General features: G+C 47.7%; 1 protein-coding gene across 1 annotated transcript in view; it reads left to right on the top strand.

The window, feature by feature from the left end:
- LOC109878306 (phospholipid-transporting ATPase ID) overlaps positions 1-14822 on the top strand; it is a 53642-nt gene that overhangs the window by 20890 nt on the left and 17930 nt on the right. Inside the window, exons 4-15 of the mRNA XM_031829620.1 lie at positions 728-841; positions 4880-4978; positions 6413-6474; positions 7566-7638; positions 7843-7913; positions 8367-8449; positions 8857-9015; positions 9869-9957; positions 10155-10348; positions 10515-10723; positions 13370-13579; positions 14245-14433. Coding sequence (XP_031685480.1) covers positions 728-841; positions 4880-4978; positions 6413-6474; positions 7566-7638; positions 7843-7913; positions 8367-8449; positions 8857-9015; positions 9869-9957; positions 10155-10348; positions 10515-10723; positions 13370-13579; positions 14245-14433 — 1552 coding nt within the window. The remainder of the gene's footprint in view (positions 1-727; positions 842-4879; positions 4979-6412; positions 6475-7565; positions 7639-7842; positions 7914-8366; positions 8450-8856; positions 9016-9868; positions 9958-10154; positions 10349-10514; positions 10724-13369; positions 13580-14244; positions 14434-14822) is intronic.

Here is a 14822-nt window from a genome sequence, read left to right as displayed (position 1 = left end):
TCTATTGTTATGTATTATATTGTCTTCTAGTATATTGTCTTCTATTGTATTGTCTTGTCTTCTATTGTCCTATATTCTATTGTCGTGTCTTCTATTGTCTTGTCTTCTATTGTCTTATTTGCTATTATCTTGTCTTCTATTGTCTTGTCTTCTATTGTCCTATATTCTATTATCTTGTCTTCTATTGTCTTGTATTAAATGGTCTTGTCTTCTATTGGATTATATTATATTGTTTCGTCTTGTCTTGTATCATCTTGTATTGTATTGTATCATCTTGTCTTGTCTTCTATTGGATTATATTATATTGTCTCATCTAGGTCTTGTATCGTCTTGTTTTGTGTCATCTTGTATTGTATTGTATCATCTTGTCTTGTCTTGCACATATCTCAGTTGGAAAACATGTTGGTTTCATTTCCTCCTATCTCAGTGTCGACATGTGTCCCTTATTTAACCTTGATTGAGTTAGGCAGCACTGATCTGCCATCAGGCCAGGCAGAGACAGAGCTATGGGGAAGTTCACTCAGAGAACATGTTTGTATGGGTTCATTGGCTTCTCAATGTATGGGTTTTCATTGGCTTCTCCCTCCCTCCCTCCCTCCCTCCCTCCCTCCCTCCCTCCCTCCCTCCCTCCCTCCCTCCCTCCCTCCCTCCCTCCCTCCCTCCCTCCCTACCCTCCCTCCCTACCCTCCCTCCCTCCCTCCCTACCCTCCCTCCCTCCTTCCCCCAGACCAATGCCATTAAGACGTCCAAATACAACGCGTTCACCTTCCTGCCCCTCAACCTCTTCGAACAGTTCCAGAGAATAGCCAACGCTTACTTCCTCATTCTGCTGCTACTCCAAGTAAGTGGAACAGACGCACACATATGCACATACAGTGGGGAGAACAAGTATTTGATACACTTACGATTTTGCAGGTTTTCGAACTTACAAAGCATGTAGAGGTCTGTAATTTTTATCATAGGTACACTTCAACTGTGAGAGACAGTTGGATCCTGGACTTCCTGACGGGCCGCCCCCAGGTGGTGAGAGTAGGCAACAACACATCTGTCACGCTGATCCTCAACATGGGGGCCCTTCAGGGGAGTGTGCTTAGTCCCCTCCTGTACTCCCTGTTCACCCACGACTGTGTGGCCTCACACGACTCTAACACCATCATTAAGTTTGCTGACGACAGAACAGTGGTAGGCCTGATCACCGACAACGATGAGACCGCCTACAGGGAGGAGGTCATAGACCTGGCTGTATGGTTCCAGGACAACAACTTCTACCTCAATGTTAGCAAGACAAAAGAGCTGATCGTGGACAACAGGAAATGGAGGGCCAAGCATGCTCACATCCACATCGATGGGGCTATAGTGTAGCAGGTCGAGAGCTTCAAGTTCCTCAGTGTCCACATCACTAAGGAATTGTCATGGTCCACACACTTCAACACATTCGTGAAGAGAGCACGACAACACCTCTTCCCCCTCCGGAGCCTGAAAATATTTGTCATGGGCCCTCAGATCCTCAAAACCTTCAACAGCTGCACCACTGAGAGCATATTGACTGTCTGCCTCACCGCTTGGTATGGCAACTGCTTGGCATCTGACCACAAGGCGCTACAAAGGGTAGTGCGTACGGCCCAGTACGCACAACCATCACTGGGGCCAAGCTCCCTACCATCCAGGACCTCTATACCAAGGTGGTGTCAGAGGAAGGGCCTAAACATTGTCAAAGACTCCAGCCACCCAAGTCATAGACTGTTTTCTCTTCTACCACACGGCAAGGGATACCGATTCACCAAGTCTGGAACCAACAGGAGCCTGAACAGCTTCTAAAACTAAGCCATAAATAGTTATTTAAATAGTTAACCAATAGCTACCCGGACTTTCTGCATGGATCCTTTTTGCAATAACTCTTGACTCATCCCATTAGCTGCTGTTAATGTATATTATCTGTTGCCTTGTCACTTTATCCCTACCTATATGTACATATCTACCTCAATGACCTCATACCCCTACACATCTGCTCGGTACTGGTACCCTGTGTATACAGCCTAGTTATTGTTGCTTGTTGTGGATTTATTCCTTGTGTTATTATTCTTCTATTTTTCTATTATTTCTCTATTTTTCTCTCTACATTGTTGGGACTGTCAGTAGTAAGTATTTCACTGTTATTCTATAGCTGTGGTTTATGAAGCGTAAGATAAACAATGTTTGATGTGAATAATTCTACATGTCATTTCACCACCCTGCTGTTGGTTGGCAGTAACACTACATCCTCTCGGACACCATTAGACCTGTCTGTCCTCGTATGTCTCACAGAGTCTGTGTCCTGAGAAGGTACACTATCTGCTGGAGACAGACCTTGTTGGAGGAGATGACTATGATTTCCACAGTAAAGCTACAATCAGTCCAATAAGAAAACAGGATATGAAGTGCAGTGACTGAGGAAGTGAGGAAGAGAGAGAGGAAGTTGACTCTTTGCAACTTAGCTCATTGTTGTATAGAGGTTTACAAACAACACAAAACATACCAGGCTCCTGAGTGGCGCAGCGGTCTAAGGCACTGCATTTCAGTGTTAGATACGTCATGACAGACCCTGGTTCGATTCCAGGCTGTATCACAACTGGCTGTGATTGGAAGTCCCATAGGGTGGCGCAAAATTGGCCCAGCGTCGTCAAGGTTTGGCCGGAGTAGGCTGTCATTGTAAATAAGAATTTGTTCTTAACTGACTTGCCAAGTTAAATAAAGGTTAAATAAAAAATACCTGAAGTAGAGAGATCTCATCACAGCATACAGTATGTACAGTAGAAACAGCTATGGAGACCAGTAGTGAGATCTCATCACAGCATACAGTATGTACAGTAGAAACAGCTATGGAGACCAGTAGAGAGATCTCATCACAGCATACAGTATGTACAGTAGAAACAGCGATGGAGACCAGTAGTGAGATCTCATCACAGCATACAGTATGTACAGTAGAAACAGCTATGGAGACCAGTAGAGAGATCTCATCACAGCATACAGTATGTACAGTAGAAACAGCTATGGAGACCAGTAGTGAGATCTCATCACAGCATACAGTATGTACAGTAGAAACAGCTATGGAGACCAGTAGTGAGATCTCATCACAGCATACAGTATGTACAGTAGAAACAGCTATGGAGACCAGTAGAGAGATCTCATCACAGCATACAGTATGTAAAGTAGAAACAGCTATGGAGACCAGTAGAGAGATCTCATCACAGCATACTGTATGTAAAGTAGAAACAGCGATGGAGACCAGTAGAGAGATCTCATCACAGCATACTGTATGTAAAGTAGAAACAGCTATGGAGACCAGTAGTGAGATCTCATCACAGCATACAGTATGTACAGTAGAAACAGCTATGGAGACCAGTAGAGAGATCTCATCACAGCATACTGTATGTAAAGTAGAAACAGCGATGGAGACCAGTAGTGAGATCTCATCACAGCATACAGTATGTACAGTAGAAACAGCTATGGAGACCAGTAGTGAGATCTCATCACAGCATACAGTATGTACAGTAGAAACAGCTATGGAGACCAGTAGTGAGATCTCATCACAGCATACAGTATGTACAGTAGAAACCGCTATGGAGACCAGTAGAGAGATCTCATCACAGCATACAGTATGTAAAGTAGAAACAGCGATGGAGACCAGTAGAGAGATCTCATCACAGCATACTGTATGTACAGTAGAAACAGCTATGGAGACCAGTAGAGAGCAGAGCCTCTATGCTGCTCTGACATTAGATTTATGTGTATTGGTTTAATATGTTGTGAAATTGTTAGATATTACTTTGTTAGATATTACTTTGTTAGATATTACTTTGTTAGATATTACTGCACTGCCGGAGTTAGAAACACAAGCATTTTGCTGCACATGCAATAACATCTGCTAAACACGTGTATGTGACCCCAAAAATTTGATTTGATTTGAAGTTCCAGAATGCGACGGAAATGTCAGCCATATTGGTCAGGGAGAAATCCAAACCAGTCTAATTGGAATGAATGGCAGTAGAGGCAGGATCCTGATTTGACTTGTGCAGGAAAATAAAAGTTGTGATATCAGATATTGTTTATTAGATCTATTGTCAACTTAAAATGTTGCCATATAATTTATAAATGCAGTTTAAGCAGGTTTTATACAAAAGTTATGTATAAATAGCCTCTAAAATAAATGTAACCAGACCATAAATGTCACATTTTTCATTTTCTTGGAAAGCTGTGAGTGCTATTATATGATACAATATCAGTACTTGTTGCATTTACAACTTGTCTAAGTCCTATCATGATGTCAGACAGTGTCTGGCTGTGGATTGGCTACATTGTTTGAATGGAATGTTGGAATATTGGCAGTTAATTTGAACAATTAATGGAATCATTCCTCTAAAACTGTCTGGCTAGCTAGCTAACAAACATACAGGGAAGATAAATTCTTCAAGTTCATTATTTTAAACAAATCTTATCAAGGCATTGGCAAACCATGGCACACCAACTTACCGACCAAAATGTCTGACCTTAATTTTACCTTGTTTTAACTAGGCAAGTCAGTTATGAACAAAGTCATATATTCAATGACGGCCTAGGAACAGTGGGCTAACTGCCTGTTCAGGGGCAGAACGACAGATTTGTACCTTGTCAGCTCGGGGATTCGATCTTGCAACTTTTCGGTTACTAGTCCAACGCTCTAACCACAAAGCTACCCTGCAGCCCCTTTATAGCATCATTAGAAGGTTCATGATCATTCTAATATTCTAATTCCTAATTGTATGACCACCATCTCCTCCCTATCTTGGGGGTGTCTGTTATATTAATGTGAAATGTTGTATAAATGTTACTTGAGTGTTTGTTGAATGTTGTGTTGCGGTAGGTGATTCCTGCCATCTCCTCTCTGTCCTGGTTCACGACCGTAGTCCCTCTGGTCCTGGTGCTGTCTGTGACGGCTGCCAAAGATGCTACCGATGACATAGTGAGTTATTAATATAGATATAGGAGGATCCTGCATATGGGCCTTGCCCATCCTCCTTACCTTTCACAGTTTACCGCTGCTCAGCCCTTCGCCATTCCAAGCAGATATCTTCTTAGCTTTTTCTTTTCATCTCTCTCTCTCTCTCTCATGGGCTTGTTCTTTCACTACTTCCTGAATCAAGCAGGAATTTAGTTTCAATACCAAAACAATAAAAAGGAAAATGACTTTCAGTTCCAGCTGTCAGGTTAAACAAACACTATTGCTACTTTACTGGCTGTGGAGTGAATTTGGCAACCTGATACTGAACCGCTCTGGGAAATGTGATCTCACCTGGTTACACGTTAACCTCCGTAGCAAAACAAGGATCTGTTTGTTAGGTCAGGTGGAGGCACAGACCAGGTCCCAAATGGCACCCTATTCCCTATGTAGTGCACTACTTTAGACCAGGACCAATAGAGATGTAGTGCACTACTTTAGACCAGGACCAATAGAGCTGTAGTGCACTACTTTAGACCAGGACCAATAGGGCTGTAGTGCACTACTTTAGACCAGGACCAATAGGGCTGTAGTGCACTACTTTAGACCAGGACCAATAGGGCTGTAGTGCACTACTTTAGACCAGGACCAATAGGGCTGTAGTGCACTACTTTAGACCAGGACCAATAGGGCTGTAGTGCACTACTTTAGACCAGGACCAATAGGGCTGTAGTGCACTCCTTTAGACCAGGACCAATAGGGCTGTAGTGCACTCCTTTAGACCAGGACCAATAGGGCTGTAGTGCACTCCTTTAGACCAGGACCAATAGGGGCTGTAGTGCACTCCTTTAGACCAGGACCAATAGGGGTGTAGTGCACTCCTTTAGACCAGGACCAATAGGGCTGTAGTGCACTCCTTTAGACCAGGACCAATAGGGCTGTAGTGCACTACTTTAGACCAGGACCAATAGGGCTGTAGTGCACTCCTTTAGACCAGGACCAATAGAGCTGTAGTGCACTACTTTTGGCCAGTACCAATAGGGCTGTAGTACACTACTTTAGACCAGGGCCCATAGACTCTGGTCAAAAAGGTAGTGCACTATATAAGGAATACTGTGCCATTTGGGATGTAGAAACAGACCTTTCTGCCTTCACGTTCCAGCGACAGCTTTAGTGAGGTCATCGTATTTGGCTTATCATGATTGGCTCTTGGTGAGGAGATGGCGGCCATCTTTGGCGATGCAGTGGCGGGATGTCCGAGTTTTGGGTGGTCTGGTGAGACTCCAGACCGAAACCAAACATTTACACAACCTCTGACCTGAAGAACTTTTAACGATTAACTCCATTCACCAGAGTCCCATTTAAACAGGATTTAACCAGTCCCATTTAACCAGGAAACGAACCTTGAGGTTAGAAACTAATGTTTAATGAATTTTATAATCCTCTCTGTTTTACCAGAACCGCCACCGGAGTGACAACCAGGTGAACAACAGGAAGGTCACAGTGCTCATGGATGGAGAGTAAGTTCATCAGATCTACTATTGGTGTCATTATCAACACGAAGTATAATGGGCCACTGGTGGGTGGGTGGGTGTGTGTGTGTGTGGTCAGATATTGTCTGGCCCTCCCTGTCCCCATCCTACTCTCGCCACTGTCCTCCACACAAATCCATTCCCACAACAAATGTGTGTTCGTAAGGCAGGGACAGTAAAGGCACCGTGTCCTCTTTTCTCAGGGACAATAGGAAGCAGCTGCAGGACAACAGGAAGTGCTTGTTTTCTTCCTGTTGATGTGACTCCTGACTCGAGGACACTAACAGACAGAGTGGTTCAAAGGAAAATACAGTCTACAGTCTGACCCTTATGGTTATGTTTAGTCTTATATTTCCTCCTGACTGTCCCCAAACAACAGGGAATCCCTAATGTCTACTCACAATTCTCTCTCACTTTCACTTTTCCCTCCCTCCCTCCCTCCCTCCCTCCCTCCCTCCCTCCCTCCCTCCCTCCCTCCCTCCCTCCCTCCCTCCCTCCCTCCCTCCCTCCCTCCCTCCTCCCTCCCTCCCTCCCTCCCTCCCTTCCCCCACCACGCTCTCTCTCTCCATCCACACTCTCTCTCTCCCTCTCTCCCCCAACACACACACTTTCTCTCTCTCTCTCTCTCTCTCTCTCTCTCCCTCTCTCCCCCAACACACACACTCTCTCTCTCTCTCTCTCTCTCCCTCTCTCCCCCAACACACACACTCTTTCTCTCTCTCTCTCTCTCTCTCTCCCTCTCTCCCCCAACACACACACACTCTCTCTCTCTCTCTCTCCCTCTCTCCCCCAACACACACACTCTTTCTCTCTCTCTCTCTCTCTCTCTCTCTCCCCCAACACACACTCTTTCTCTCTCTCTCTCTCTCTCTCTCTCTCTCTCTCTCTCTCTCTCCCACTCTCCCCCAACACACCCTCTCTCTCTCTCTCTCTCTCTCCCTCTCTCCCCCAACACACACTCTTTCTTTCTCTCTCTCTCTCTCTCTCCCTCTCTCCCCCAACACACACTCTTTCTTTCTCTCTCTCTCTCTCTCTCTCTCTACCCCCCCACCTCTCCTTCTCCATATTTGTCTCTCTAGACTACGGAGTGAAAAATGGATGGCCGTTCAGGTGGGCGACATCATCAAACTGGAAAACAACCAGTTTGTTACGGTGAGAACAGAACTTAACCAACCTAACTGTCAGTTCCTTAAAGCATAATGATTCAGCCCTGAAACATACTGTACCTCACTGTTAGTCTATTTTAACAGTTGGCACAGGAGACCATCCTGATAGACTGGGTGTGAATCTGGTGCCTATATTCAATGTGTTTGATAGTCAGGGAATCTGATTCTGTGAATCTCTGTGTGATTTCAGGCAGACCTGTTGCTGCTCTCTAGTAGTGAACCTCTCAACCTGGTCTACATAGAGACTGCTGAACTGGATGGGTCTGTGTGTGTGTGTGTGTGTGTGTGTGTGTGTGTGTGTGTGTGTGTGTGTGTGTGTGTGTGTGTGTGTGTGTGTGTGTGTGTGTGTGCGTTTGTGCGTGTGTGCGTGTGTGCGTGTGTGCGTGTGTGTTTGTGCGCGTGTGTGTGTTTGTGTTTCATTTTACTAGTCCATCTACTGTACAAAGCTTATGTCTATTAGTACTCACTCCTCATACCTTATCTCCCTCTCTGCTCCTTCTCATCTTCCTCTTCTCCCCTTCTCCTCTTCCTCTTCTCTCCTTCTCCTCCTCTGCCCATCTTCTCCTCCTTCTCCTCTTCTCCTCCTCCTCCTCCTCTTCCTCTCTTCCTCTTCTCCCCTTCTCCTCATCCTCTGCCCATATTCTCCTCCTCCTTCTCTTCTCCCCTCCTTCTCTTCTTTCTCCTCTTTCTCCTCCTCTCTCCTCCACCTCTCAGAGAGACCAATCTAAAAGTGAAGCAGGCTCTGACAGTAACAGGAGACATGGGAGACAAGATCCACAGCCTGGCTGCTTTCAATGGTGAGTTACCCTCAGAGGGTTGGTTAGACACTTTCTACATAGTATCTCTGGGTAGAAGTTTCCCTTAGATACAGATCCAGGATCAGCCAAATCCTAATATTAACCATTAAGGGGGAAATGCATAAACTGACCTTTGATCAGATTCTGGGGGAAAAGTCATACTGCTCCTGCTTTGTAGCCACGCCATAATGATCATAAAAGCATGAAGCCAAATGCCAGAGAAAAACACAGCAACATATTTAAATCAGGTGTGGGTTCAGTGCTCTAGTAAATGAATGATATTTTAAACATATGAATACCCACTCTTCTCTCCTTCTAACCCTGTGTCTCATCCTCTTCTCCTAATCATGTGTCTCATCCTCTCCTTCTAACCCTGTGTCTCATCCTCTTCTCCTAACCCTGTCCAGGGGAGGTGCGCTGTGAGCCCCCCAACAACCGGCTGGACCGTTTCACAGGAACATTGACAAACGCTGGTCAGAAATACTCTCTGGACAACAACAAGATCCTGCTGAGGGGCTGCACCCTCAGGAACACAGAGTGGTGCTTCGGACTGGTGCTGTTCGGAGGTGAGAGGTTAGAGGTCAGGACTGGTGCTGTTCGGAGGTGAGAGGTTAGAGGTCAGGACTGGTGCTGTTCGGAGGTGAGAGGTTAGAGGTCAGGACTGTTGCTGTTCGGAGGTGAGAGGTTAGAGGTCAGGACTGGTAATGTTCGGAACTGAGAGGGTAGAGGTCAGGACTGGTGCTGTTCGGAGGTGAGAGGGTAGAGGTCAGGACTGGTGCTGTTCGGAGATGAGAGGTTAGAGGTCAGGACTGGTGCTGTTCGGAACTGAGAGATTAAAGGTCAGGACTGGTGCTGTTCGGAGGTGAGATGTTAAAGGTCAGGACTTGTGCTGTTCGGAGGTAAGAGGTTAGAGGTCATGACTGGTGCTGTTCGGAGATGAAAGGTTAGAGGTCAGGACTGGTGCTGTTCGGAACTGAGAGATTAAAGGTCAGGACTGGTGCTGTTCGGAGGTGAGATGTTAAAGGTCAGGACTTGTGCTGTTCGGAGGTAAGAGGTTAGAGGTCATGACTGGTGCTGTTCGGAGATGAAAGGTTAGAGGTCAGGACTGGTGCTGTTTGGAGGGTGAGAGGATAAGGGTCAAATCCAATAAACTTGTATTTGTCAGGTGTAGACTTCACAGTGAAATGCTTGCAGAGGTAAGGGCAAGTTCTGGCTCACAGGTTAGTTAACACCGCCCTCTGCTGGCCAGTATAGATAATAAACCTCAATACCTGACACTAACTAACCAAATAGACATTTTGCTTCTAACCTTTATGAAAAGCTATTCTCCTATACATTGAGGTTGTGTGATTTATCAGCTGTTTAGGTGTCTTCTAAATTCTTATTTAATACTAACCCTGTGGTCCGGTTGTGGTCCAGGTCCAGAGACTAAACTGATGCAGAACTGTGGGAAGACCACGTTCAAGAGGACCAGCATCGACCGCCTGATGAACGTGCTCGTCCTTTGTGTGAGTCCAGCTGTTAGACTGTTGTTGGTTTCATTAAGATCTTCATTTTAACATTCACTGGGCATCTCTCATTTCCAATTTGGTGTTTTATCTATTACACTGGGTTCAATTTAATTATCTATAGTTTCTGTCAGCCTTTACATCTCTCTTCTCACCTGTTGACCTCTTGACCTATTGACCCCTCTTTCCCCCTTCAGATCTTTGGCTTCCTGGCGTTCATGTGCATGATCCTGGCCATCGGCAACCGGATCTGGGAGCAACGCTGGGGGTCAGAGTTCACGGCCTTCCTGCCCAGACAGGACGGAGTCGACACTCCCTTCTCCTCCTTCCTCACCTTCTGGTCCTACGTTATCATCCTCAACACCGTCGTACCCATCTCCCTCTACGTCAGGTGTGTGAGAGTGAGTGTGAGTGTGAGTGTGAGTGTGAGAGTGAGTGAGTGAGAGAGAGAGAGAGAGTCTATTTCTGCCTATTCGAGATACTGTACCTTGCAGATACATTGTCTGCGCTTTGTTTTCTACTGTATGTAATGAATTATTCCTGTATGTGTGTTGCAGTGTGGAGGTCATCCGTCTGGGCAACAGTTTCTACATCGACTGGGACAGGAAGATGTACCATGCCCGTAGTGACACCCCGGCCAAGGCCCGGACCACCACGCTGAACGAGGAGCTGGGTCAGATCAAATACATCTTCTCTGACAAGACCGGAACACTCACTCAGAACATCATGATCTTCAACAAGTGTTCTATCAACGGGAAGTGCTACGGTGAGGTTCAGATGGTAACTAGGAAGGGCTACGGTGAGGTTCAGATGGTAACTAGGAAGGGCTACGGTGAGGTTCAGATGGTAACTAGGAAGGACTACGGTGAGGTTCAGATGGTAACTAGGAAGGGCTACGGTGAGGTTCAGATGGTAACTAGGAAGAGCTACGGTGAGGTTCAGATGGTAACTAGGAAGGGCTACGGTGAGGATCAGATGGTAACTAGGAAGGGCTACGGTGAGGTTCAGATGGTAACTAGGAAGGGCTACGGTGAGGATCAGATGGTAACTAGGAAGGGCTACGGTGAGGTTCAGATGGTAACCAGGAAGGGCTACGGTGAGGTTCAGATGGTAACTAGGAAGGGCTACGGTGAGGTTCAGATGGTAACTAGGAAGGGCTACGGTGAGGTTCAGATGGTAACTAGGAAGGGCTACGGTGAGGTTCAGATGGTAACTAGGAAGGGCTACGGTGAGGTTCAGATGGTAACTAGGAAGGACTACGGTGAGGTTCAGATGGTAACTAGGAAGGGCTACGGTGAGGTTCAGATGGTAACTAGGAAGAGCTACGGTGTGGTTCAGATGGTAACTAGGAAGGGCTACGGTGAGGATCAGATGGTAACTAGGAAGGGCTACGGTGAGGTTCAGATGGTAACTAGGAAGGGCTACGGTGAGGTTCAGATGGTAACTAGGAAGGCCTACGGTGAGGTTCAGATGGTAACTAGGAAGGGCTACGGTGAGGATCAGATGGTAACTAGGAAGGGCTACGGTGAGGTTCAGATGGTAACTAGGAAGGGCTACGGTGAGGTTCAGATGGTAACTAGGAAGGGCTACGGTGAGGTTCAGATGGTAACTAGGGAGGGATACGGTGAGGTTCAGATGGTAACTAGGAAGGGCTACGGTGAGGTTCAGATGGTAACTAGGAAGGGCTACAGTGAGGATCAGATGGTAACTAGGAAGGGCTACGGTGAGGATCAGATGGTAACTAGGAAGGGCTACGGTGTGGTTCAGATGGTAACTAGGAAGGGCTACTGTGAGGTTCAGATGGTAACTAGGAAGGGCTACGGTGAGGATCAGATGGTAACTAGGAAGAGCTACGGTGAGGTTCAAATGGTAACTAGGAAGGGCTACGGTGAGGTTCAAATGGTAACTAGGAAGGGCTACGGTGTTGTTCAGATGGTAACTAGGAAGGGCTACGGTGAGGTTCAGATGGTAACTAGGAAGAGCTACGGTGTTGTTCAGATGGTAACTAGGAAGGGCTACGGTGTGGTTCAGATGGTAACTAGGGAGGGCTACGGTGAGGATCAGATGGTAACTAGGAAGGGCTACGGTGAGGTTCAGATGGTAACTAGGAAGTGCTACGGTGTGGTTCAGATGGTAACTAGGAAGGGCTATTGTGAGGTTCAGATGGTAACTAGGAAGGTCTACGGTGAGGTTCAGATGGTAACTAGGAAGGGCTACGGTGAGGTTCAGATTGGAACTAGGAAGGGCTACGGTGTGGTTCAGATGGTAACTAGGAAGGGCTATTGTGAGGTTCAGATGGTAACTAGGAAGGGCTACGGTGTGGTTCAGATGGTAACTAGGAAGGGATATTGTGAGGTTCAGATGGTAACTAGGAAGGGCTACGGTGAGGTTCAGATGGTAACTAGGAAGGGCTACGGTGTGGTTCAGATGGTAACTAGGAAGGGCTATTGTGAGGTTCAGATGGTAACTAGGAAGGGCTACGGTGAGGTTCAGATGGTAACTAGGAAGGGCTACGGTGTGGTTCAGATGGTAACTAGGAAGGGCTATTGTGAGATTCAGATGGTAACTAGGAAGGGCTACGGTGTGGTTCAGATGGTAACTAGGAAGGGCTACGGTGAGGTTCAGATGGTAACCTGGAAGGGCTACGGTGTGGTTCAGATGGTAACTAGGAAGGGCTACGGTGAGGTTCAGATGGTAACTAGGAAGGGCTACGGTGAGGTTCAGATGGTAACTAGGAAGGGCTACGGTGTGGTTCAGATGGTAACTAGGAAGGGCTACGGTGAGGTTCAGATGGTAACTAGGAAGGGCTACGGTGAGGTTCAAATGGTAACTAGGAAGGGCTACGGTGTTCAGATGGTAACTAGGAAGGGCTACGGTGTGGTTCAGATGGTAACTAGGGAGGGCTACGGTGAGGATCAGATGGTAACTAGGAAGGGCTACGGTGAGGTTCAGATGGTAACTAGGAAGGGCTACGGTGTGGTTCAGATGGTAACTAGGAAGGGCTATTGTGAGGTTCAGATGGTAACTAGGAAGGGCTACGGTGAGGTTCAGATGGTAACTAGGAAGGGCTACGGTGTGGTTCAGATGGTAACTAGGAAGGGCTATTGTGAGGTTCAGATGGTAACTAGGAAGGGCTACGGTGAGGTTCAGATGGTAACTAGGAAGGGCTACGGTGTGGTTCAGATGGTAACTAGGAAGGGCTACGGTGAGGTTCAGATGGTAACTAGGAAGGGCTACGGTGAGGTTCAGATTATACATAGGCAGGCAAGGAAGTGTGTATGGAAGGATACAGAAACACACATGCATGTCGCACACACATGAACACACACACACAATCACAGGTTCGCATGAATCCCTCCTCCATTGTGAGGAACCCCATATGAAGTCATCAAGTCTCTATTCTGTTCTCCAGGAGATGTATTTGACTACACTGGCCAGAGATTGGAGATCAACGAGCACACAGAGACAGTGGACTGGTCCTTCAACCCTCTTGCTGACCATCAATTCTCCTTCCATGACCACTCCCTGGTGGAGGCTGTAAAGCTGGAGAATGTGGAGGTCCACTCCTTCTTCAGAACACTGGCCCTCTGTCACACTGTTATGGCTGAGGAGAAGACAGAGGGTGAGAAGATGGAGGGGAGGGAGGGAGGGGGAGAGGAGAGGGAGGGATGGGGGTAGCGGAGGGAGGGAGGGAGGGGGGAAGGAGAGGGGAGGGAGGGAGGAGAGGGGAGGGGGAGGGAGGGGCGAATGAGAGGGGAGGGAGGGAGGGGGGAATGAGAGGGGAGGGAGGGGGGAAGGAGAGGGGAGGGAGGGGGGGAAGGAGAGAGGGGGAGGGAGGGAAGGGGGAAGGAGAGGGGAGGGAGGAGGGAAGGGGGAAGGGGAAGGGAGGGAGGGAAGTGGGAAGGAGAGGGGAGGGAGGGAAGGGAGGGAGGAGAGGGGAGGGAGGGAGTGAAGGGAGAGAGGAGAGGGGAGGGCAGGGCAGGGATGGAGGGAGGGGAGAGTAGGAGGGAGAGACGGGGAGAGAGCAAGGGGGAGGAGAGGGGAGGGGAGGGGAGAGTGAGAGGAGGGTGAGAAGAGAGGGATGGGGAGAGAGATGGGGATAGGGATAGAGAGTGTTTGTGAAAGTGAGGAGCATGTTTGTTTTTGCTTGTTGAGATTATGAAATTGTGTCAGAAAGGGAAGACTGCATGTTTATCCATATTCATGTATGTAGGCAACAAAAAGAGAGAACGATAGCTATGACCACTTCCTCTAACAACAGGAAATGACCTCACTACCTCTGTACAGGTGAGTTGCTGTACCAGGCCCAGTCACCTGACGAAGGTGCTTTGGTAACCGCAGCGCGCAACTTTGGCTTTGTGTTCCGCTCGCGCACGCCAGAGAGCGTCACTATCGTAGAGATGGGTAAACAACGCAGCTACGAGCTGCTCGCCATCCTCGACTTCAACAACGTCCGCAAGAGGATGTCCGTCATCGGTGAACACAAACCATGAGAGATTTAGCTTCTTTCTCACTGTACTATGTCTCTAAGGGATGTAGCCTAACTGTGTGTGTGTGTGTGTCTGGGGGGGGCGCTATGTGTGTGTGTGTGTGTGTCTGGGGGGGGGGCGCTGTGTGTGTGTGTGTGTGTGTCTGGGGGGGGGGCGCTATGTGTGTGTGTGTGTGTGTCTGGGGGGGGGGGCGCTATGTGTGTGTGTGTGTGTGTCTGGGGGGGGGGGCGCTATGTGTGTGTGTGTGTGTGTGTGTCTGGGGGGGGGGCGCTATGTGTGTGTGTGTGTGTGTCTGGGGGGGGGGGGCGCTATGTGTGTGTGTGTGTGTGTCTGGGGGGGGGGCGCTGTGTGTGTGCATGTCTGGGGGGGGGGCGC

Source organism: Oncorhynchus kisutch, linkage group LG8 (assembly GCF_002021735.2).
Source record: "Oncorhynchus kisutch isolate 150728-3 linkage group LG8, Okis_V2, whole genome shotgun sequence".
Lineage (NCBI taxonomy): Eukaryota > Metazoa > Chordata > Actinopteri > Salmoniformes > Salmonidae > Oncorhynchus > Oncorhynchus kisutch.
The sequence above is the reverse complement of the archived record's forward strand: the minus strand, read 5'-3'. Positions and strand labels throughout refer to the sequence as shown.